The following is a 26,143-nucleotide window of genomic DNA, read 5'->3' on the forward strand; positions in this document are numbered from 1 at the left end:
AAATGAGAGCATCAAAGATGTGTTAAGAAAAAAATATATATGGGAAAGACAGTTGTATTTTATACATTTCTTTTATGCTGTTCTTATTTGGATATTTACCGTTGATTGTAATTTTGTACACTGAGTTTTAAGTGATTCTTTCCTATTTCCTTCTGTTTTTGCTGAGAAAGTTTTTGGCTGATGGGGACAAATGGAAGAAATACTCCCCCATCCTCCAACTAAGATTTTTATTGCTTAATAGGACTTGAGTTATAAATTGTTGATTTAGAAATGAATGACTTCAATTTTGTTGACTCTTTCCAGATTTTGGACGATAAAATAAATGAATTTGATATTTGGCATGGTATGGAAAATTTATATGCTAGTCTTTCTCGTTGGAAGGATGCCGAAATCTGTCTACAGAAGGCCAGGGACTTGAAGCAATACTCTGCAGCAGTATTGCTGTGATTGATTTATAAATTTAATGATGTGATTATTAGAAATTTGAGATCTTTTTCTGACAGTTCACTTTGCTAAATGCTTTTAACTTTTGAGTTTATTTTCTTCTCCTATTAAAAAACCTATATGCTTAGCAATGTCAAAGAGGACTAACATTCAATTGTTTTTAAATCTAAATCAGAGTGTTTTTAGTTCAATATTTTACAATGAACAGAATTAATGATGTACAAACCGTTTATATTATGAATCAATTTAACACAAATATGAAGAATTTATTGAATTGTCTTTTTATGCGAATATATAGATCATACGAAAGTAGAATTTGCCTCCTCTTTTAAATTTTGATATATTTTAGTCATCATTATAAATAAATATAATTTTTTTAACTTAAATAAATTTAATTTTTTTAACATGTCAAACACGTATTCCAATTAACATTAAAATAAAAACATATCAAATAATTTAAATAATTTAAATATCGGTATAAAAAACGAGTTAAAAAAGTTGAATATAATTATATTAAAAGACTATATCTATTATTTTTTAAATTTAAAAACAAATCAAAATTTCCAACAAATTCTAATTTCGTGAAGACAGTCCGGAACCGAACTTCAAACATATTTAAATCTGAAAACATGAAATTTTCTTTAAAAGAAATCAATTATTTTAAAATGTCTTTTAAATAACTTTATTAAACAAAACTTAATTACGATTATAATCCAATGTAACAAATAAATTTGTTATATATATATATATATATATATATATATATATATATATAATGAACTACTAATTAATCTTAAATTGTAATCGTATTTTAATAAATAATTTTACGAGATAAATTTTAATTTTATATTATTAAGGAATTTTAGTAAGAATTTCTTCCAAATGTTTGTCACATTTTGGGCTTTGTCCGACTTGGAGGATAGAAATAGTTAGAAATGTTTTCTTAATAGAATTAAGTTAAACAATGATGTTAAAAAATGGATGAGATTCTTATTACTTTTCATTTATTTTTTAAATTAAAGATTCATATTTATCCGGGTAACCTGTTTTTACTAAAATTAGAAGAAAAAAATAAAATTTTTATTTGCTTAATTTAAATTAAAAGCAAAGGAAAAATATATTTTAAAATGTAATAATTGATGTAATTTTTTAAAATAACTAAATATTTTAAAATATATAATTATATTTTAAAATAAATTATTGTTAAAAATTATATTTTAAAAATAAAGAAATAAATAATTGATTGAAAATTATTCGTTGAAGGAAAACAAACATTTAATTATATAATAAATCTAACCAAAAGTAATTATTTAAATAAAATTTAATTATTTAAAATTTCACACAACAAATTTTAACTGCAAATCATCAATGCGTAATTTATAACAACAACAAAATATTCAGTAAATCAATTTATTTGAGAATAATAGTTTTCATTGTATCCACTTCACATTTTTTTTATTTAACCTAAACCAAACACAAATAAATTATTATTAACTTTTAATAATAAAAATTAAATTTTAATATGAAAAGCTATTTTTTTTCTTCTAATAATAAAACACTACTTATTTCTTAACACTTAATTTCTAATTTAATAATTGTTTATTTTTCTTTTAAATTTCAATGTTTTTATTTATTTTTTACTTCTTTCATGTTCAAATTTTATTAAATATACTTATACATTTTTTTATTTCTTTAGTATTTCAATATACTTGTATATATCATTTTTATTTCTTTCATATTTAAATTTTATTAAATATACTTTTACATTTTTACATTTTTCTTAATTATTTATAAATTAAATTAATTATTTCAAAATTTCCCTACAACCAAATTCTGAAATGGAAATTTTTTTGTTTTGTTTTTGTATTTTTTAAAGCAGGAAGGAAAAAATTTAAAAGTTCATTTTTTTATTTGTTAATTTTTTTTTATAAGAGAAGTTTAAAAAAAATTAAAACCACAAAACAAATCCTATAATTTTAATTAAAATAAATATTTAATTTATTTATGTCACATCAAATACTAATTTATAATGTTTCAACAACACAAAATAATCAAATTCATTCTTTCACAATATAATTACACATTTCTAGTTAATTAATTCTTACATTCATTTTTTTAACTCTTATTATAAAAATAAAAACTAAACAAATAAAATTACCAACTTTTAAATTTTCTCCTACCTTAATCTTAAGAAAAGAAAATTAAAACAAAAAATTCCAGCACAGAATTCTGTTTTCAGAAACTGAATTCTGGCTTGTTGGTTTTCGGCTTAAACTTATTCTGTGCTGATTATAAAACACGTTACTATGGTATAAAAGGAAGGTTAAAATACTTCGTTGGTCTTCGTTTTTGTCGCAGAATCTCAATTTGGTACTCATATTTTTATTAGTCTCAATTAGGTCTTTATTTTTATAAATTAATATCAATTAAGTCATTTCCTAGATAACTAACACCGTTAAGTAGGTACCACACTCCTCGTTTTTTTGAATTTTTTGAATTTTCTTTTAAATTTTTTTAATTATCTTTTAATTTTTTAATTTTTTAATTTTTTTAAAAAATATTTATGCCACGTGTCACTTCTGTAGTGTGTCACGTGTCAATCTAATATGGTGACACGTGTCAAATTAATATATGAATCTCAATTTGGTCCTCATATTTGTTAAATTGATTTGATTTGAGTCCTAATTTTTTTTAAAAAAATTTCAATTTTAGGCACTCCAACTTTAGACCAAATTTTACTTTTATATAATGTTGTGATTATTTTTATTAAAATTGATATTTTTATTAAATATTTTAATAATATTAGTTATATTTAATATTAATATTTTAAATATATTTATTTTAATTTTTTATAAAATTATTTTAAAATTTTACATTTGAATTTATAAAATTGTTATTTTTAAGCCAACTCTAAAATATTGTTGATATTGAATATTATACAAATATTTCGAATATAAATTTATTAATCTATATATTTATAATTTTAAAATAAAATTTAAATAAAGTTTAATGTAAAATATAAATTTAAATAAATTAAATTTTGTTAAAAATATGTAATAGAAATATCACTTATAATAAAAGTATCATCATTACATTTATAAAAAAATTAAATTTGTTCTAAATTTGGAGCAGATGAAATTAAATTTATTTTAAAAAAATTTGGGACTAAAATCAAATCAAATTAACAAAGGATCAAATTGATATTTATTAAAGAAATATCTAATTTATAAAGTTGTAGTACACTATAATAAAATAAAATTTGTGAATAGTGATAAATTTTAATGACAAAAAATAATTAGTCATTATATAATAATAAAATTAACAACTGAAATAATTTTAAAAACTTATAATTAGTTTCTAAAATGATAATTAAAATAATTTTAATTATAAATTGATTTTTAAATTAGTTACTAACATTAATTATCAAATTTTAATTATTCAAATAATTAGTCTCTAATTAAAAAATTAAATCTACACATTAATAATAATATATTTATTATATTTATAAAAATTATTATACACTTTTTAATATTTATATATCACGTATCATATTTTATTATTTTAAAAATAAATGTATTAACATATTAAAATTAATCATAAGTAGTATATTATTCCCGTATCGTATATACGGATCAGAAATGGTAACCAATAGATAATATTGGTCGGGAAATGTGCTAGTTTGACAAAAAAAAAATCCCACACAAGTTTGTCGGTGAAGACTTAGCATCGCAATCATTCATTTACTCTCTCTCCTCAATTATTTTGCATGAAACCAGCCCTCAGTTAATTAAAGAATATTAAATCAATTTCAAATCACTACAACAAATATTTCTAAACAAATTCTTCCTCACTCTTCTCTAACATTTCACTTCGATCTAGCTCCTGTTTCTCTCATGGCCGAGGCTTTACTGGAAGTCGTGATTCAAAATTTGGGATCTTTCGTTCAAGAACAACTTGCAACTTATTGGGGTGTTGATGAACAGATTCAAAAGCTTTCCAGCAATCTCACCGCAATTCGTGCTGTCCTAAGAGATGCTGAGAAAAAGCAAATAACAAGTCATGCCGTCAAGGATTGGCTGCAGAAACTCACAGATGCAGCCTATGTGCTTGACGATATCTTGGATGAATGTTCGATTCACTTCACAAAGATGCACTCTGATGATGGACATACTTCATGCCTATCCCGTCTCCATCCTAAGGACATTCACTTCCGCTTTCATATTGGAAAGCGGATCAAAGACATCACTGAAAGGTTTCATGACATTCATACAGAAAGGCTGACTTTTGAATTGCGTGTGGATCTCACAAAAAAGCAAGCAGTGGATGATGATGGTTGGCGTGAAACTAGTTCTGTCATTACCGAACCCATATTATATGGCAGAGACGGAGATAGAGAGAAAATTGTGAAGTTTCTTCTGGAAGATGCCAGTAGCAGTGACGAACTCACCATCTATGCAATAGTTGGTATGGGTGGACTTGGCAAAACAACTCTTGCCAAGCAGGTCTTCCATGATGACGAGATAAGTAAACATTTTGACTTGAAAATCTGGATCTGTGTTTCGGATGATTTCAAGGTCAAGGAAATCCTGCAATCCATCATAGAATGTACCCTTGGTCCAAATCAGAACGTCGACAATTTAGAAGCAAGGCGGAAAAAGGTTGAAGAAGCATTGCAGAGTAAGAGATATTTGCTTGTTCTGGATGATGTGTGGAACGAAAACAGAGAGAAGTGGAATGAGTTGAAGGGGATGTTGGAGTGTGCAAGGGGAGCAAAAGGAGCTACCGTTTTGGTCACCACTCGACTTCAGGAAGTTGTCTCTGTCATGGGAGCGCATTTTTCTTACCCTTTGAAAGCATTGTCGGAAAAAGATAGTTGGTCATTGTTCAAACAGCATGCATTTGGACCAAACAGACAAGAAAGGAAAGAGCTTACGGTAATCGGTGAAGACATAGTGAGAAAATGCGTCGGTTCCCCACTTGCAATAAAAACACTGGGAAGCTGTTTGCGTGATGAAAATGAAGTAACACAATGGAAGAATGTAAAGGAAAGTGAAATTTGGGACATACGGGAGGAAAGTAATTCTACTACAGGTGAGGAAAATTCTATTATGCGTGCTTTGAAACTGAGTTATTCTAATTTGGAACCATATATGAGGAGATGTTTTTCTTTATGTGCAATATACCCCAAAGATTTTGGAATAGAGAAAGAAGAACTAATTTATCTCTGGATGGCTAATGGATTTATTAGATGTGAAAGAAATGTAGAAGTGGAAGATATTGGAAATAAAGTGTGGAAAAAGTTATACAGTAGATCTTTCTTTCAAGAAGCAAAGTATGATAGGTTTGGTATGATAACGACTTTCAAGATGCACGATCTATTTCATGATCTTGCCCAATCTATTATGGGTGAAGAATGTGTGGTTGTTATGAAAAAATGGTTGACTCCCTCAAGCGGAGTTCACTACTTAAATTTGAAAATATATGGTGTGTCAGTTGATGCGAGTTCTTTCAAGCTTGCTTTCAAGAAGGCTGAATCTCTGCGGACTTTATTTTATTTTCGTGGTTTTGACCTAATTCTATCAAATCATTGTTGTCTCCGAGCATTGGACACAAACTTTACTAAGTTGTCCTCACTTAAAAGTTTAACACATTTGAGATACTTGAGTTTGAGTGGATTGGGTGGTATGCACGTAAGTTTAAATAACTCAATTTGTGAGTTGTCGAAATTACAAATATTGAAACTGAGAGATTGGTACAGACTTTATGGGCTACCCAAAAACTTGACACAATTGCAGGATCTAAGACATGTTGTAATTGATAATTGTCCTTCAATAGTAAAGATGTCCCCCAATATTAGCAAGTTAAGACATCTAAAAACACTGAGCATTTTCGTTGTGGGTTCAAAGCCAGGGTATGGGTTAGCAGAGCTGCATAGCTTAAAGTTGGGAGGCACGCTGAGAATCGAAGGCCTTGAAAATGTCGCCAATGAATGGGATGCGAAACAAGCAAACTTGTTTGATAAGAAGGACTTAAATATCCTATACTTGTCATGGGATGGTAATGCTAATTCAAGAGGTAGTACTGTTAGTGAAGAAATAGTACTGGAAGCCCTGGAACCTCCCTCAACTCTGAAGAGTTTTCATATGAATGGGTATGAGGGAAGACACTTATCGAGTTGGATGAGAAGTCCAGTCACTCTAAGAGACTTGGTGGAAGTTAAGCTCTTGGAGTGTGACAACTGTGAGGAGCTTCCTCCTCTTGGTAAACTACCATACTTGAAAAGGCTAGAGGTGCGTGGAATGAAAAATGTGAAGTGCATAGATGGTGAGACGTATGAGGGCGTGGAGGAGAAGGCATTTCCATCGTTGGAGGAATTGATTCTGAAGAATTTACCAAATTTGGAGAGGTTGTTGAGGGATGAAGGAGTAGAGTTGCTCCCTCGTCTTTCCCAGTTAACAATTGATGGCGTCTCCAACCTTAAATTTCCGCGTCTTCCTTTTGTTGAGGAAGTTTATTATGCTAACAGGATTGACGAAGTGGGTTTCTTCATGGAAGGAGTTGTGGAGAATACGCCTTGTCTAAAGACCCTGAATATTGACTCGATTAAAGGAGTAAAGACACTACCTGACCAACTCGGCACTTTGGATGCTTTAGAGGACCTTGTCATTGGTTATTGGTATGATTTGGAGTATTTTCCAGAACATGTGTTGGAAGGTCTAACTTCTCTTCGAACTTTAAACATTCGTTTCTGTAAGAAATTAAAATCCTTGTCTGAAGGTGTTCGACATTTGGCGTGTCTTGAGATATTGACGATCTGGTGTTGTCCAGAGCTGGTGGCTCTACCAAGCAGTATGAGCCAACTAACTGCCCTTCGACAAGTGTCAATCATGGATTGCTCCACATTACCAGATGGCTTACAACGTGTCCCCTCCCTACGTTCTTTGTATATATGCGATTACAAGTCTACTTCATTGCCGGAGTGGCTGGGAGACATCACTTCTCTTCAACAATTAAGCATTGACTATTGTATGAAGTTGAGGTCACTGCCGAGTAGCATTCAACGCCTCACCAACTTGTCTCATTTAATCATAAGCGGATGTCCTCATCTGGAGAAGCGGTGCAAGAGGGAAACAGGAGAGGATTGGCAATACATAAACCACATTCCAAATATAGAATGCGAATAAACATTTTGAGGTAAGTGAATGATTGTTTAATTTCCTTTAATTTCTCCTTACTGCTTAATTTCTATTTTAATTATGGGGTTATGGACCATAAATCGGATAGAAATGACTAATATCACGCTCTAGTTGTTCTATTAAGTGTCAAAATACCTGAGCTGGATAACTTTATAAAATGCAGATCTCAATTTTCCCTTATATTATTATTGTGGTTAACAAATGTGTTACTGCTTTCCTCAAGATAGACTTCACTGATATTAGTAATTTTTACTTTTAATGCTTCATCAATTTTATATATTCAGGCCTAGTCTCTTTATGCTAGAATCTCTTAAAATATCAATTTTTTGCTGCCCTCTACAAAAGTATTGTTTTCTTATGATACGTTTAGGTAATCTAAAACCTAAGGTACATTCATCAGCTTCAGCTCTCCTCTTTTAGTACAAAAATGGGATTACATTCATTACTATTCTAAAGTCATGATTTCTAATTACTGCAGTGTCTAAAATTCCTCTGCTATTATCCTGCTACTTGTATATTTCTCACTTTTGTGAACCATACTCAAATAAGATTAGAATGTCTTGAACACCAAAATCGCTACCACTTCATAGTGAGAGCCCCTTTGCTCCATTTTTTTTTTCGCTTTAGGGTCATCATGTACCAATGCATCATATATTAAGGACTCAGAATGCAAATATTTTAATATAATTAATGACATTTGGTCACTCTGTTCTGTTCATTACAGGGATCGTTAACGAAAGATTGAAATGGATAGACACTCGTACAATAGAAGAGGGAAGAGGTTGACGTCTGTTTATCTGAATATGGCTCATTGTTGTAAATATGGTTGAGTAATAACTTGGAACTTTGACTGTAATTCTTTTAAACTATCATTGTGTAATTTTTAATATAGTAATCTTCAGTAAGATCATATGTCATGCCATAACCTCTGACTTTGTAATGTTAACTGTTGTGTCGGTATTCAAATCATGATGTTTGGAAGCTTGTTCTCCCAAAATTTAGAGGGCAATGGCGTTCTAACAAAGTAAGCCGGTAAAAGGCCATATTTTCTCTATCTCTGCAAAATCATGCATGCTCAATCGACAATGAAAATTCTTCAGCAAATCCTAAAGCATCAGCAAATGAATACCATTTAATACCTTTGGATCTGTGCATGGGGTGTAGTGTTGATAGTCCAAGCTACATTCAGGGAATCTGATGCCTCTCACATAAAAAAAGTTATAGCATTTGCATAACAAAATAATCAAATATGATAAGCCAACATAATAAACAGTTTCTATAATACTATCAACAATTAATTAATAATTACATCAAACACAATCATTGTATGTCAAAGCCACAAAGAAATCAAACTAACATATTTAATAAACTAGACAACTATATATATATATATATATATATATATATAAATTTTGTGAAGGAATACAAACTCTTTTTGTAGTTCTGTTTTTGAATAAAATAAGTGTTCTCAGGTTTTGGTTTCTTGGTTCCTTAAATTCTAACACGATGAAATTGATTCTAATCTTATTTAAAAGTTAATATAATTACTTACAAATTTTATTTCCACCACTTTTATATTGAGTAAAAAACCATACTTAAATGAAATTGTGATATCTAAAAGTGGAATACAAGTTGCACTTTATCTCTAACATCCTTGTGTCCGTTATAACATCCCAAATAATAGTGTAAAACAGCTAAACCAGATACTATAATATTTGCTACCCAACAAGCATATAAGGAATGTATATAAATTTCATCATACAGTCTTCCACAAGAAAAGGCTGCAACCCAAAACAACTTTATATACAGTCAAAACATAACCTTAGAAGAAAAGGTTGAGTAAGAATGACGGGAAAATAGTCTAAAATTAGACGGTTGCACCATCATCTCCACAATGAGCCGGATCAACGCCTAATTCCTCATCTGCTCACATCAAATAATGGTGATATTGCAAAAAGGAAAAAACACAAATAACCAAGCACACAAAAAGAGTAAACTAATAGCAAAACAAAGTACACTCACGTATATAAAACTAAATAGAATTATGAAACATAATACTACACACACTATACTAAACAATACCTATTAATCAATCACACATACAAGGAACAACTCAATTATCCGAACCTAAACATCGATATATGATTTTTGGTGGTTTTTTCACTTGTGATGACCTCTACTACATGTAGAGTCATGGCCAAAGGATTTTACCATACCACACACAAACTTAGTCCCTTTAACCGTCATAAGAATCTTGGGGTTGTTGGGGTTGTTCTTAATGACAGGAGCTCCTGCCCCTCTCACCACATACCTCATTCAACTCTACATGAGTCTTTAATGAGTATTAGAGTATCAGGATAACCACCAATACTAACTCCTTACATCAATGTGTACACTACTAATTATATAGAATAGGATTTCCTTTCCTAAAAGATCCCCACATCAACAAACTCATCCTGAATTGTAAATCATACTATAAGATCATGAGAAACATAAATCATAAAATCACAGAACCAGAGAATAAGAAACATATCAAAACATCAAACTTAGCAGACTAGCGCTAGGCCCTATCACGTGGCGTGCTGGTGCAGCAGAGGCTGGCGCCCGACTACCAAATGCAAGGCCCGGCGCTAGCTTCATATTTACTCCCTGACTTGCCAGATTTCAGGACAGAGCCCGGCCTCCAAATGTAAGGTCCGACCCCATGACAATTGTGTCTGTTGTGAGGTTTTTGGTTTGTTCCACCGCATCGTTTGTTATTTTTCACTTTTCTCTCTTCAAACTTATTTCAAAATGTCTTGTGAATGATACTAAATTGTACAATTACAACAATCAAGACCTCTCATTCAAATTTGCATCCTAAACCACATGAATTATAACATTTACAAACCTGAAAACACATCCTTAACCAAGTAAAATAAATCTTTCAAATTCAATATGGGGACCCCTCTGAATTTCCACCTGATTTCAGATTTTACTTTCAATGTTTCCATATCACACCAATTCCAAGTTCAACTCAAACATCACATTACTCCAAGATCACAATTTCAATACGTCTCATATATAAGAAGCAACCATAACATATTTGGACAGATTCATCTATTCTATTCAATTAACACTTTAAAAATTCAACTTTTCTCACCAACATACATAATTAAACCTTCAATTAACAAAAGTCCCAATTTACCAAACGAAAAACCTTCGAATACCAATGTCAACTTGGAGTTCAATATTAAACTAAAATGCATTATATCAACACCATAAAAATCTTAACATAAAATCATGTACATAGTTCTATTTGATCAAAGTAACAAGCAAACACCCTAATTTACGTCAAATAACAAAAATAATTAACTTTTGATTTTCCATTTCACATACAAGTCTCAGAAAAAAAAACCTATACTTAAGAATAAAACTGAAAAATATATGATTAGAGGACTTAAAAAACCCCTCTCACTTTTTTCTATTTATATTAAAAATCTGATACAAGGTTATATAGAAGACTAAGAGATTGCACTAGGACCCTAAGTGCAAAACTAGATACCGTTGTAGGAGGTTTCCGACACTCTACACCCTATACTTAGGGTTAATGATAATACATGGAAGTAATAATTCTAACACGTATAACACTATGCAAGTTTTTACTCGTATTGTACTCTAAATTCAAAACAGAGTTAGTTTTTCTTTTCTTAATCTTTCTTGTACTATAGGGCATTAAACTGTGAAAGAGAGGATTGTTATGAACATCACAAGAACTCTTGGATCACCTTAAAAAGGGAAATCCTAAAAATTAAACATCTCAAATCCAAAATTTCCTAGTTCCAAAATAAGATGATTTGAAGTAAAAATATAGAAACTAACTTACCAAGCACAATTAATTTATTATGACCTCTAATCATATTTTCTATTGTCAACCCCCCTCCTTATTTGAGTACAACTTTTATACTACCATAAATACAAAACTAACCCCCATAAGGAAATACAAGATTTATTAGTTAAAGCTTAAGTTTGTCATGTGTTACATCGTTTCATACACTTATTTATTATATGTTTCATTCACTAATTTATTATACAAAAACACATGTTGAACTGTTTTAGCAGAAAAGAAGCTAACTTCTACAGTCGCATATCAGTTTGACAACAAAATTATCAGCTATAAAATGCGAAATGCCAAGTGGAAACTGAATAGAATAATCTAATCTGTCAAGATAAACTTGTATTAATCCAGAATAAGTTGCTATTAATAGTCTACAGATAGTCTGGTCTAGTAACCCAACAATCAGATACAATTAACTATATTACAATAACAAAATGTAAACTCTACTGTGCCTATACCAACCTACATGTTCTCTTCTTCTTGGGTATCATCTGAACTTTGGAGATGGCTTAACTTAACTCTCGCTTTTTTTGGTTGTGACGAGTCTACTCTTGCGTCATCTTCATTACCCTTTCTCTTTTCTCTTGCATTTTTTTCTTCATCTAGAGCAGCAGCAGCAGGTTCTGTATTCAAATCACCTTCCGATCCCAATTCAGATGTCTTGGGATCAAATTCTTCAGCTTTATCTTTATCTTGCTTTCCCAATTCTCCATTCTTTGCTGACTTCTCAAATTCCTCCAGAAAGGATCGAATTTCATCATTGCTAGCAAGATCCAAAGGGGTCTTTCCTGCCTTTGTCCGGGCACCAAGGTTTGCCCCTTTCTTGGCCAAATACTTGACGAGTTCCAGATGGGAACCCTGAACAGCATAGTGTAATGAAGTCATGCCTTTGCGGGTAGATGCTTTGAGAGAGGCCCCAGCTGAAAGTAGAGCTCGAACAACTTCTAAATGTCCCTTCTGTGAAGCAAAGTGTATTGCAGCCATGTCATCCATAGCAGAAGCACCAGCATCAGCCTTGTTCTTGCAGAGATAAGTGACTACCTCTGCTTGCCCGGAAAATGCTGCTAAATGTAGACTATTGCCCAAAGTTCATAGTCAAAGAAACAAAGTCACAGGGCAACACAAAAGAATTCCAAAGAACCTATAATGTATACTTGATTCCTATTTAAAGAAAAAAAATCACACCAAGCTCATGTCTAACCACATACAACACCACTCTAAATGACCCACTCCTTTGAGTTAGCCATAAAACTGAAGAAGAGGGTGAAAAAACATCTTAATTATTATGGATTTTGGTTTCCAAAATACATGTTTTGAAAACAATTTCCAGAACTTAACCGAAGTTCGATAAAAACTTAGTATTTAAATAGCATGACATTGCTTTAGAAAATAATTCAAAGTGTGAAGTAAAGCGAACAGAACAGACCACTAGTTACTACTTCACCCACATAAATTTTTGTTCCAATTCTGCCTATAATGCAATCTCAAGAAACATTCAACCGCCCATACGGATATGGATAGATATGATGGCACCAACATAGGTTCAGATTAAACAAACCGTTTTCTTACATGACAGACAAAAATTGTGTGTCGTTCTCCAGCCACAGTTGACGTTTTCCACAGTAATTTATAATAGTAAAGATTTGCATGAAAATTAGCATAGGCTACTGCGGTGAATTTCTGATCACACTACCAAAATCCCTTAAAAGATGGACCTAAGTTTTGTTCAACAACAGAGGGGTGATAATTATGTTCAAAATGGATGGTTAAAACAGGAGAGAAAAATATGCAATGCATCTGAGTGAAACAAATGCTGCAACGAATCATATCTTTGAAACAACCAGCCAAAAGAAATTTTCGATGCCAGCTACTGTGTTGTGTAGAGAAAACTAGAAGGAACGAAAAGTATTCAGCATCGAACGAGAGTATTGTTATCTAGAACAACAACAATACATATAGAAAACTAAATTATTAGGGTTCCTGTCGCGTTGCGCTCACTTCGCAATCAAATTAACTAACGAATAGAACAACATAAGACGAGAATGACGAGGATACGGTGTTCTGGAATGCTTATCTCTGGAATTAACGGCCAAAGGATTTGAAGCCAAAATTGACTGAACGGCGATGAGATCCCCAGACCTCACCGCCGAATGAAGTTCGTCGGCCGTCTTCGATCTCCGTGGATTACCCATCTGCTCCTTCTTCTTCGCCGCCAAAAACCCTTGTTACGTCAATTCTGAATATTTAACATTACTTCCGCAACCCTTCTCTGTTTTCTCTCTTCTCCTTTATTCTCTTCTGTTCTTCTCGTAGTTTTGCCAAAAACTCAGCGAAAATTAAAAAAAAATGATAAAAGAACTTAATTAAGCTTTCCATGGTAAAACATGTGAACTTAAGTGAGTTTTTGTTTAATTTTTGTAGTGTCTTGAAAAATATGAAAATTTTCGATGAAATCCTTTGTTATTAGAATTTCTTTTTAATTACGATTACTTTGTTGCTTAGGTAGGATTTTGTTGAAGAGCCACAATAATTACTGTAGTGTCTCCCTCTAGACTTTGTAGTAGTTAATAAAAATTATTTTTGAAGTACTTAAAATTATAATAAAATAACACTGTAAGATTATTAATTATAAAATTATAAATTATTACACTATAAAACATAGAATTATTTTTATTGCTATATGTTAATTATTTAAAATAGATTATCTTCTTCTGGCATTGTTAAATTCCATTTTGGTTACATATTTATTTTTCATATTTTATCCTTGATAATATAATTGTTAAAGGTAATATTCATTATTTCTATAAATTTGTCCTAATTTTAATATAGTTTTCAAAATATTTAAAATTAAAAAAATTAGTTTAACATAATGTGTTATTTAAATGTTAACAGAAAAATATTAAAAACATTTTACGTGATAATAATATTAAAACTTACAATTAATAATATTATTAATATCTTACATAAATAAATAAGTAACATCTTTATTATTTATTAGTGAACACACAATAATAAATTTTAATTTTTAAAATAGTTGTTAAATATAAAATTAAAAAAAATAAAATATGTAAAAAAAAATTTAAATAATGATTTAAAATAAAAGAGATTTGTAGAAAAATAATTAAAAATAAATTATTTATAAAATAATTAATTTTTAAAATAACTAAAGATAAAACGGGTATTATAAAATGTGGACATAAAAAGAGGAATTCCTTTTGTTGTTATAGATAGATGAAGATGATGTTATATTTAACGTAGGTTTAAAAACATTTTATCAATAGATTAAAATTATTTACTTTCGCAAAATTGGAGGACAAACATACTATAAAACTTTTATAGAGATTTTATTAAACATCTCAAATCCTAAAAGTGTATATAAGTCTTAAAATAATTATAATTTAATATAATTTCAAATTAAAAATATATATAATTTTATCGGTTAAATATTTTACCCTTTAAAATCATATTAAATAATATTCAAATTTTTTTAGTTTTAAAATTCACATTAATTAAATTTATATTTATATTAACTTTCAATCAAATATTTATTTTTCTTGTATTGTTAATACCTTCTCCTATTTTTAATGAAATGTGGTTATTTATTTAAACTTATTTAAAAAGTACCATACGGACTAATAAAAGTTATATCTACTTCTAATTCATCACTTCAATCATTTTCAAATCACAACATTACATTACTAAAAAAATAAAATTTATATATATACACATATATATATATATATATATATATAATAGAATGGTGATTGAAGTTGTAGACTAAAAATGAGTTAATGAAAGTGAGTCAAAATATTATTATTCTAAAAATTAAATAAAAGATTATGAAAATTAAAACCACAATGGCAATTCAAAATACATGCATGTATAGAAATAATGTTGCTTTCCATATGGACAAATTCATAAAATCCTATTTTATGTTGTCATAATTTTTTAATTCCACAAATTTATATTATTTGTTGTAAATAAATTTATTATTTTATATAATTACGTGTGTTTATTTTTTTTTTCTCCATGCTTTCTTTGATTTATGTACCAAATGAATTGAATTTGGGAAGCACAAATTATGAGCATGTAATTTAATTATTCACAATGCATATATATTTTGGAGTCCAAAATTTGTACTAGTTTTTATATGTTGTCCTCTGTTGAGCATTAAAAATATATTGTATTAGTATTTTAAATATCTTTTTAATATATTTTAAAATATCAAAATTAATGGTAATCGGTGTATTATGGAGACACAGTAGAGGAACAACACAAAAAAAATTCCAGTAGAAAATCCAAATTTTACATCTTGTTCATAATCAAACTAGTAGTAGACATGTGGATCTTTTTTTTTTTTCTATTAATTTTGTGTTTAAAAATAACTGAATATTAATTATAATTTGAAAAAGTAATTAATGTATGTAATTGTAGTATTTTTTAAATAGTTTTTATTATTCTTTAAATTAATTATTGTTCATTATTATTAAACAATTTTATTGTTGTTTTTACGAAAACATTAAATAGAAATGAATGTTGATAAGGGAATATATCTTTTCAGGAATCAATTTTTTTTTTCTTTTCAGGTTGTATACATTTGATTTTATAGATTACACATTCTTTTATATCACTCTACATATAACAGTTTCCAATCAAAATTTCATTTTCACGAGTTCCGAATAGTCTTCTGATTTATAGATTTTTACGGTGTTTAGACAAATTTATGGTATATGGAAAAAATATCTTTTTCTAATAGATATAGCTTCAAGAATCTCTTCTAAAATTATATTTGATTACTACATCCAAATGATATAAGCCATATCTATTATCACGGATTAATATGATCAATATAATATTATAGGTATTTAAAAAATCATACACATACGTTACCGCGAATGTGTTTATACTAATAAAGAATAATAAAAATGGTTTTTTTGAAAGTTATTCAAAATTTTAAAATTATAATTTTTTTATAATATATGATTTTAAAATTTTAAAATCAATTATCATTAATTACAACAAATCTCAAAAGAAAATATTATAATCTCTTGCGACCAAATACTATGTAACAATATTTAAGTAACGTCACAACAATATTACAGCCAATTGAAATTTTTTTCGAATTCAATAAACAGTGAAAATTTAAAAGGTAGTCAATAAATTAAAAATTTTCAATTTATCATAGATTTAAAATTTAATTAAACTTAAAAAAATATTATTCGTATATTTTTTATTTAAGACTTAATAGAATTTTTGTCCCTATAATAATAACAATTATTTAATATTTTTTATTTATTTTTTACGCAATTTAATTCGTATAATTTTAAAAAATAAGACTCAAGATTATTCTTCGGTTCTGTCACATTAGGGTCATTTCTCTTATTTTGTTTATGGAATTAGACAATAAATGAGTGAGTAATTATATGAATACATGAAAGTTCATAAAGACATTAACATTTATCTAAGGAAAAGACTACATTGAGTATTTTTTAAAAATATAAAAGATTACATTGATTAAAATATAAAAATAGAAAAAATATATATTACGATTTTTTAATTGTTTTTGACGTTTTTCATTACTATTATTTTAATGATGATTTTGAGATATTATATATATATATATATATATATATATATATATATATATATATATATTTCAACCAACTATTTTTTAATATTTAATTCTTGGAGCAACCAATAAATTTATTTATCTTTGCTACATATTGTAATCTATATAACTTGGTTTTACCTTTGGTATTAGTCAAAAATCATACAAAATGTAATCTAACTACTAAGTTTTTTATTAAAAGAAAATAAAGTATGTTTCCTCACATTGTACAAGTTTTTTTCATTAACTTAAGGACTATTTTGAAAGTAAAATTGATACAATATTCTTTGATAGAATGTATCGTTATTAACCAGGTTAAATATGTTTTTGTTTCCTTAAATTTCAGTAAATTTTGGAATTAATACATTTTGAAACTTTTGACTAATTTAGTCTTTTATCTTTTGAAATACGTGAATTTTAGTTTTTTAATCAAATTTTGTTAGGTTTATTTGATGTTTTGTACGCATTTCAGGATTGTATTTGAGTTTGTTATATTATTTGACACATTTTCACTTTAATGTTAAGTCAAATATTATTATGAAAAGCATCTAAAATGTAAAATAAACTTAACAAAATTTGATTAAAAAAATTAAATTCATGTATTTCGAGAGATAAAGTACTAAATTGGTTCAAAGTTTCGAAATGAACTAATTTCAAAATTCTCTAAAAAAGTTAAGGGATAAACACATATTTAACCCTTAATAATATTGTAAGTATTGAAATTATTAAAAGAAGAACACCGGATAATTATTGGACTCTGTACATTTGAAAAACAAGAGAAAAAAAATATTACAAATAGAAGGGAGTTGATACGAGGCAGGGAAAATATTTTGATAGATGGTTTAAGTTTAAGGTTATAAATGAAAAATTATCTTTCTAATTTTAATAATGGTTAAATAATAATGCCATTTACTTTGTAAGTTACTGAACTTTTGTGAGAACGAATGACATCTTTCGTAGCTTATTTCAATACAAAATTATCATTATATATGACATTTTTTATTATATTTAAACTTATTTAGTTTATTCACATTAGTTTTTTCGAATTTTTAAGTACGACCCTACATGTACAAAAGATAAATTGTATGGGTCGTGAGCTAAAATAAACACGTAGTATAATCTTATGATGACGACCAAAAAGAAGAGACGTTTAAAAAAATATTTATAAGAGAAAAATACAAATAACGAATTAAATGAATTAATCTGTAAAAGTTTAAATTAGTTTACATTAAATTTTAAATTTTCAAACAAAAAACTTATATGAAATATAACCTTTATAAATTAACTTATATATATTATTTAATTTTCATTTATAAAAAAATTATCTCTCCAAGTTCTTACAAAAATGTTTGTTAATGTATAACATTTTTAAATGTTAGAATACAAGTATTGTTCTATTTAAAGTTTGTAATTTCAATGGGAAATTACTGAGTGTATTTGAAGATAATAAGTTTTGAATCGAAATCCAAAGGAAAAAGAAGAAAAAGATGACGAGATAAGATAATTATATAATAATTAAAAATCACGCAATATAATAAAAGTACTATAAAGATAACATCACTTTAAAATTAATTTAGAAACACACAATTATAAGCTATTGAGTAAAATTTTAGCTCACAAAGATCAACAAAACCGTGAAGGACTCTGTTACTTTCACTCGGCTTGGAGTTGGTGCGACCGTAATCCCATGTTTGACCTCTCATTCATCGTACATCACATACAAAACCTATTTTGGAATCAGAACGCAATCCAAAGCCAACGTTAATCAAATCAAATCAACGGTAAATGTTTATTCTATTGAGGTCGATTCTGGAAGCAGACAAAGTGTTCGATAGAATGCATTGGAATTTGATATTGTCGCGTGATGCCGTCGAACCATTTTATTTGCAAACTTTTTCATTGGGACGGTTACCTTATTATGATATCTTTAATTTGAAAACAGATGATGAACAATGAATTAATCTATTCTACTATGATTCATTAGCCTTGCGTGAACGAAGCGCGATCATCTCTATCAATTCATTTTAATTTGACTTGTTTCCTACTGCTTCTCCAAACTCTCACCCTACAATCATGGCTTTCTCGAGCATTTTTGTCACTTTATTTCTTAGCCCGAGATTGGACCCATCATCAGTACTTTAATTATTTAATTCTTTCATTTTCCTTTTTCCCCCATCTACCCGTTATGTATTCATGCGGATCGGGCAAAAGCACTATGGTGCAATTTTGTTTTAAATTATAAAAAATAAACATATTTTTTAAAAATTGTGAAAATAAATAAATTGTCCTAATTTGATATAATTTTATGGTAAAGAAGTTGGAATGACACAATTTTATTGTAAAATATGTTTTAAATCATTATATTTTAAAATGAAGTTACGACAAATAAATATAATTTTAATTCAATTTTAATAGAAATCGTGTTAACATAATATAACTTCATTTTAAAATGCTCTACAATAAAGGTATGTCATTAATATTAAAAATGCTTCAAATAAAAATTATTTGTAACATTCACACAATTTTTTCTGGAGATGGGAACATGAGCTTAATTTGACAGGTCGACCCATAAGTCTGACAAAAATAAGTAGGATGGACTGAGTAGAGATGGCAAATAAACCCGTCCCCGTGGGTATTGTCCGAACCCGTCCCCGTTTTGACGGGGAATTCCCGCATTGACTGGGTATGGGTATGGGGAATCCCCGATTTTTTCAATTGGGTATGGGTATGGGGATGGGGATGAATATATCCCCGCCATAATACCCGTCCCCGCCATATTTCCATCATCGTTTAAATTATTAAAATATTCACAATTAATTAAGTAACCCTATATATTCTTTTTATTTTTTATTTCTTTTAAATATTTGGTTTGTCATGAAACTCATTTGCATCTCCAATATATTTTTTATCTTATCATAATCTTTATGTAATTATGTTAAAATGATGTATGTCAATTAAAAAAAAAATTATGTCTGACATTTGAATATTTCTATTATTTTTTAATATTTTTATTTATTGTATATTTTCCTTTCACATGAGAATGTTTAATACTCTTAATTTAAGTGTTTAATAGCATAAATATTTCATTTACTTGGTAATATAAAAAAATCTTTTCTTATTATTATTAATTTTTATTTCATTTCAATAACTCTTTTATTTCGCTAAAACAATTTTTGTTATTTTTCAACCATTGAGTATATATGTTGATATTTGAAAAGTTTTCTTAGATCTCTAAGATATTTTTTGTCTTATCATACCCTAAATTATACATTTGTTTTTTCTTTGTGCAATTCTTTTCAATAGTCTCCAAATTGTTTATAAGACACACATTTGTTAATTTTTTAATATTTTTATTTTTGTTTATTTTCATCATGTAGAATACTATTTCGATAATTTTTATCTAATTATTTTTTATTTTCTAACTCATTACAATCATACTTTAATTTTTTCACTATAATTGTATAAATAATTTTTATTTACTACAATATAAAAATTTAATGTAATTGTCATTAATATTTTTTTATCACCATCCAACATATATTGGAGTTTAAAAGATACAATATCTATGATAAAATTTTATTATGTTTATTATTTGTTCTTTGCTTCATTTTTTTTATCAACCATTGAGTATATATGTTGATATTTGAAAAGTTTTCTTAGATCTTTAAAATATTTTTCATCTTATCATACCCTTAATTATATATTTGTTTTCTTTTGTGTGATTCCTTCCAATAGTATCCAAATTGTTTATAAGACACACATTTGTTAATTTTTTAATATTTTTTTTTGTTTATTTTCATCATGTAGAATATTATTTCGATAAATTTTATCTAATTATTTTTTATTTTCTAACTCATTATAATCATACTTTAAGTTTTTCACTATAATTGTATAAATAATTTTTATTTATTACAATATAAAAAATTAATGTAATTCTCATGAATATTTTTTATTACCATCCAACATATATTAGAGTTTAAAATATACAAGATCTATGATAAAATTTTATTATGTTTATTATTTGTTCTTTGCGTCATTTCTTTATCAACCATTGAGTATATATGTTGATATTTGAAAAGTTTTCTTAGATCTCTAAAATATTTTTCATCTTATCATACCCTTAATTATATATTTGTTTCTTTTTGTGTGATTACTTCCAATAGTCTTCAAATTGTTTATAAGACACACATTTGATAATTTCTTAATATTTTTATTTTTTGTTTATTTTCATCATGTAGAATACTATTTTGATAAATTTTATCTAATTATTTTTTATTTTTTAACTCATTACAATCATACTTTAATTTTTTCAATATAATTGTATAAATAATTTTTATTTACTATAATATAAAAATTTAATGTAATTGCCATGAATATTTTTTTACCACCATCCAACATATATTGTGGTTCAAAAGATACAAGATCTATGTTAAAATTTAATTATTATGTTTATTATTTGTTATTTGCATCATTTTGATCAACTGATGTATTATAACTTTTATTAGTGTATAAAATATAGATTCATTCTAATTTAAAAAATTGAAGTAAACAAACATTTAAAATATATTTTAATTTAAATATTTTTTTCCTTTTATATTTTTTTAAAAATATTTTTTCCTTTTATAGTTTTTTTAAAAAATATTTTTAAAGTTTATCAACTAGGTTTCATTAATGTTTGCAAATTTAATAAATGTTTGTGTTCTCATTAAATTTTATTTGGTATTCTAATTTAAAATGTAAACAATTATAATTTATTTGAAAGTATTTGATATCAAAGAAACAACCATACTCCTAATATTGAATATTTGATAATATTATGTTTCCTTTACCGTAATTTTTATTATTTTATAAAAATTAGTTAAAATTAATATTAAAGTAGTAAGTAAACGGGTACGGGTATGGGTACGAGATTATACCCGTTACCCGGTGGGGATGGGACAAAAGTTTGATACCCGTTGGATTTGGGTATGGAGATGGGGATGAATTTTTTTTTACGGGGATGGGTATGAGATAGTTAAACCCGTCCCCGCCCCGCCCCGTTGCCATCCCTAGGACTGAGATACTAAACCTGCAGACCAACCAAAACCTTGTTTGTATAAACTAGTCCGTAGTCCGTGCGGGTTGGTCTGTGATCTGCATAACCTAACACCTCCCACTCTTGTTGTTTATTAAATTTGTTTTAATGGTTTAAGACTTGTTTTATTGGAATGTTATGATTTATTTATTGTACTTATTTTGATGTTATGGAACTTTTTTTTAATGTTTTTTATGCTCTAAATATTAAAATTATGATATTCCAAATACTATTTGATTTTTTATATTAGACTATTTTCATATTCAAGGTTTTTTTTTTATTTTAAATGTTAAAATTATGATATTAATTATTTTTTTTTTAAATTAAAATATTCAAATATATAGACAGTCTGCAAACCCACATGCCAACAAATATGTATAACAGGTCACATTTTTAATCTCACAACTCTTTTTGTAGGACGGACCAACCCGACCTATAATTTACAAACCTAAACATTATCATCTCTATTTTTTTTATAGTAAAATCATATAACTTTGACATAACTACCTACACTTTCACATGTTTTTTTAAATCTATATATTTTAACGTTATTTTTTTTTCAAAATAAAAACTACACCAGAATAATTATAAAAAAGAAAACAAAATAGGAGCCGGGCTTAAACTTAACAGGCTTAAAGTTAACAAAACATACAAAAGCAACAGAAGAAACGGTGCCACCTTACTCAATGCATGCGCCCTACGCGCCACGCGTACCTCCGTCTATGTCACCTCGTAATGATAAACGCCGTATCTGCAAAAGTAATTTTCATTCAAAACATTCTAGTTTTAAATTATTCAATTTATATTTATATAGTTTTATCTTTTAACTATTTACTTAAATTTCGTTTTCTTTTCTCTCTCTGTTGGGATTAAGTTCCAGAAAATTTCATGGGTCCCCAGCCAGTTGTCCCAACCCCTTTTATCACCTTCATCTCATACACCTCCTTCATCTCACTCCCATGCCAAAATCCACAAAAGCCAAAACAATGCAGAAGCTACGTTCCCAATTTCCAAACATAGCAAAACCAGGAAGACGATCGGTTTCTCTATGAGATGAGAGATATGATATGCATGCGGTCATGAAAATCACGCTCACAAAAACATTCATCCTAAGGTGCTTCCTCGTCTCCCTCTTCCTCTCTCTCCCATTCATCTTCCTCTACCTATTATTCCCACAACAACAACCCTTTCATAATCCGGTAACAAACAAAGACCTCACAATCCGACCCGGTTACTCCTCCTACGAATCCTACATACAGCGCCAGCTCAACAAGACCCTCAACCCCAAGCTCCGAAAAATATGGACAACCCGCGACTGGGACCGCAAGATTCCCGTCTTTGCGCGCTTCTTCGAGGAGCTCAAGGACAAAAAGCTGCTCCGAAACACCTCAAAGGCATTATGCATCGGTGCGCGGGTGGGGCAGGAGGTGGAGGCGTTGCGGCGAATCGGAGTGGTTGACTCGGTGGGAATGGATTTGGTTCCTTACCCTCCTCTTGTTGTGAAGGGCGACTTTCACAACCAACCCTTCAACAACGACACGTTTGATTTCGAATTCTCCAACGTGTTCGACCACGCGCTGTACCCGGAGCGGTTCGTGGCGGAGATCGAACGCACGTTGAAGCCTGAGGGGGTGTGCGTTCTCCACGTGGCGCTGTCTAGACGCGCCGATAAGTACTCCGCTAACGACCTCTACAGCATCCAGCCCCTCGTCGAACTCTTCAACCACTCCGCTCTGGTTCACGTTCGCACCGTCGATGGCTTTGGGCTAGACACCGAGGTTGCGTTTCGCAAAAACGGTGGAACTCGTCACCACCGTTTCTGATTGGGTTTTCTAGGGTGGCCATTTTTTTCCTTTTTGATACATTTGATTTTCTTTTTCTTTTTCTTCTTTTATCCTTAGTGAAGTGGAATGGTTGAGTGGTGATAATCAAGGTGTAGTTTTGCCATTTAGCTAATTGCACTGTGCAATTGCTTTGGTGACATGGGTTACAGAGCACTTCATATATTAATTATGATGGAGAGGAATTTATTAACTCAAACATATATTTAAAAATATTATTTTTACTTAAAATACTTGTATTTTTTAGTTTTAATAAATAGTGTGTGTCAATAAATTCAATAATAATTACAAATAAAAGCCTATGTCAGTTCAAATTTGTATTCACGTAGAAAATACATTGGATAGTGTGCAAGTATTGCTTAGGTCCCAACCGTGCAATAAAAGACTCTTAATATTAGGATAAGATTAGGATGCATTAGCATTAGCGAGTTAATCTAGCACTACCACTAGAACTGGATCACTTAAACTATGTGTACGATTTCGCTTAGCATATTTATTAAGGAAATTGTGTCACAAGAAGTTTTCAACCAAATTTGATTACTTGCACAAAACAAATTAACTATAATCACACGCTAACCCTCCAATAAATATTCAACCAACACATACTAATAAGGAAAGTGAGTTATTCAATCAAGTGTACAAGTCATGAATATATATTTTTTATATAAAAGTAGAAGTGCTTTTTAAAGTTTTTAGGAATTTTACTACTAAGAAAATATTTTGGATAAAAATAATAAAAAACACTTTTATACCGTGCATGATTCAGTTAACATATTATTAAGAAAATTTTGGTCACAAAAAATAAATACTCAATTAACAATAAATGCTCAATAATTACTTACACAACAAAATGAATAAAATCAAACTCTAAGAAAAGGGACCACCAATAAATACTCAACTAACACGTCGTCTATGATATAATGAGGAAATAAATTATATTTAATCATATCAATTCTCTGCATATTTTTGGATATATAATTAAAGTTTTCGGAAATTTTTCTGTGAAAAAAAAAATACATTTTCTGAATAGAAGAGATTAAAGGAAGTTTATCTTACATCCGGCACTTATATCTTAAATTAAAAAAATGAATGGTTTGTCTTTTTCATTTATGTTAACCGTTTAATACCACTTATGCATATAGTTTAAACATCTAATGCATTACTATATTGATATTATCCAACTGGGCGTAGAGGCATAGCTTGCGCGGGCCAAGCTCTAAGATGGCCGCAATTACTGATGAGTAATGCCAAAGAGTTTTCTGTAGGGAATCTATGAACAGAACTTATCTGCTCTGGCAAATTTATTAGCATGAAAGCCACAATTGTCCACAGCCTTATTCTGGATATTAACTTTGTTTATTGGATGAATATAGAACCGTGACTCGTAAAACTTTACAAAACGGTATTAATTGCAAATTTAAGAACCGGTTGAGAGAGAGAGGCAAACTCAAGTTTATTTCAATGTTTCAATTTTTTTCGTCGATATTTGCCATTGAAGTGAACTTTCTTTATAAAAATGTAAACTATTTTTCAAAGGTTTCAAGTTAAAAAGGATTTTTTCATCTTATATATGATTTTTTTTTCGTAACTCAATGATATCAAATTGTTCAGATGTCGTCCTTCGAAAATAGATACTTGGACTATGATGTAACTCAAAAAGAAAAAAATACATTCTAATTTTTATTTTATTTTTATTTTTCTAAAATACTATAATTTTAATTAATATATATGCATCATTGTCATCTATCTATGCATAACTAATTAATAACAAGGATACTTTAGGAAAGATTTTAGGGATTTAATAAAATTTAACATAGTTAGCATCTCTTGATATATGTAAATTGAAATATTTTTTTTGTTTATTTCAAAACTTGCTAATTGACGTAAAGTAGTGGCTATGGAAGATTTTTTTAATCGATAAAATTGACATCAAGTAGCTAGAACAATTACTATATGCATTGATTTTCTATTGGTCTTTACAATATACCATACATATATTCACCACATTCTTAAGGTGATTTACCAATTCTTGCAACTGTGACCAGTGGAATTATCTACAATTTTGTACCCGGCTTTAATAATAGATCGAGTATTTTATAGGTT

General features: G+C 28.7%; 2 protein-coding genes and 1 pseudogene across 3 annotated transcripts; 2 read left to right on the forward strand and 1 right to left on the reverse strand.

The window, feature by feature from the left end:
- Positions 1–4,246: 4,246 nt before the first annotated feature.
- LOC114173328 (putative disease resistance protein RGA4 pseudogene) lies at positions 4,247–8,565 on the forward strand (annotated as a pseudogene). The gene is made up of 2 exons (XR_014993057.1): positions 4,247–7,638; positions 8,365–8,565. The product of XR_014993057.1 is annotated as a putative disease resistance protein RGA4 pseudogene (transcript).
- A 3,271-nt stretch (positions 8,566–11,836) lies between these two features.
- On the reverse strand, positions 11,837–13,868 carry LOC114174261 (Ankyrin repeat family protein). The gene is made up of 2 exons (XM_028059070.2): positions 13,573–13,868; positions 11,837–12,592 (listed from the first exon to the last, which is right to left on the reverse strand). The coding sequence occupies exons 1-2, from the start codon at positions 13,707–13,709 to the stop codon at positions 11,980–11,982; spliced, it is 750 nt and encodes a 249-aa protein (XP_027914871.2). The 5' UTR covers positions 13,710–13,868; the 3' UTR covers positions 11,837–11,979.
- A 9,180-nt stretch (positions 13,869–23,048) lies between these two features.
- On the forward strand, positions 23,049–24,255 carry LOC114173160 (uncharacterized). Its single transcript, XM_028057406.2, has one exon. The coding sequence runs from the start codon at positions 23,267–23,269 to the stop codon at positions 24,020–24,022; it is 756 nt and encodes a 251-aa protein (XP_027913207.2). The 5' UTR covers positions 23,049–23,266; the 3' UTR covers positions 24,023–24,255.
- The last annotated feature ends 1,888 nt before the right edge of the window (positions 24,256–26,143 follow it).

Source organism: Vigna unguiculata, chromosome 2, assembly GCF_037176805.1.
Source record: "Vigna unguiculata cultivar grain cowpea cultivar isolate G323 ecotype 2 chromosome 2, ASM3717680v1, whole genome shotgun sequence".
Taxonomy (NCBI): Eukaryota; Viridiplantae; Streptophyta; class Magnoliopsida; order Fabales; family Fabaceae; genus Vigna; species Vigna unguiculata.

Coding starts and splice junctions, on each gene's coding strand:
- LOC114174261 (XM_028059070.2), bottom strand. CDS start 13,709: ATGGGTAATCCACGGAGATCGAAGACGGCCGACGAACTTCATTCGGCG. Junction 12,593..13,572: donor GATAAGCATTCCAGAACACC/GTATCCTCGTCA, acceptor TTTGGGCAATAG/TCTACATTTAGCAGCATTTT.
- LOC114173160 (XM_028057406.2), top strand. CDS start 23,267: ATGCATGCGGTCATGAAAATCACGCTCACAAAAACATTCATCCTAAGG.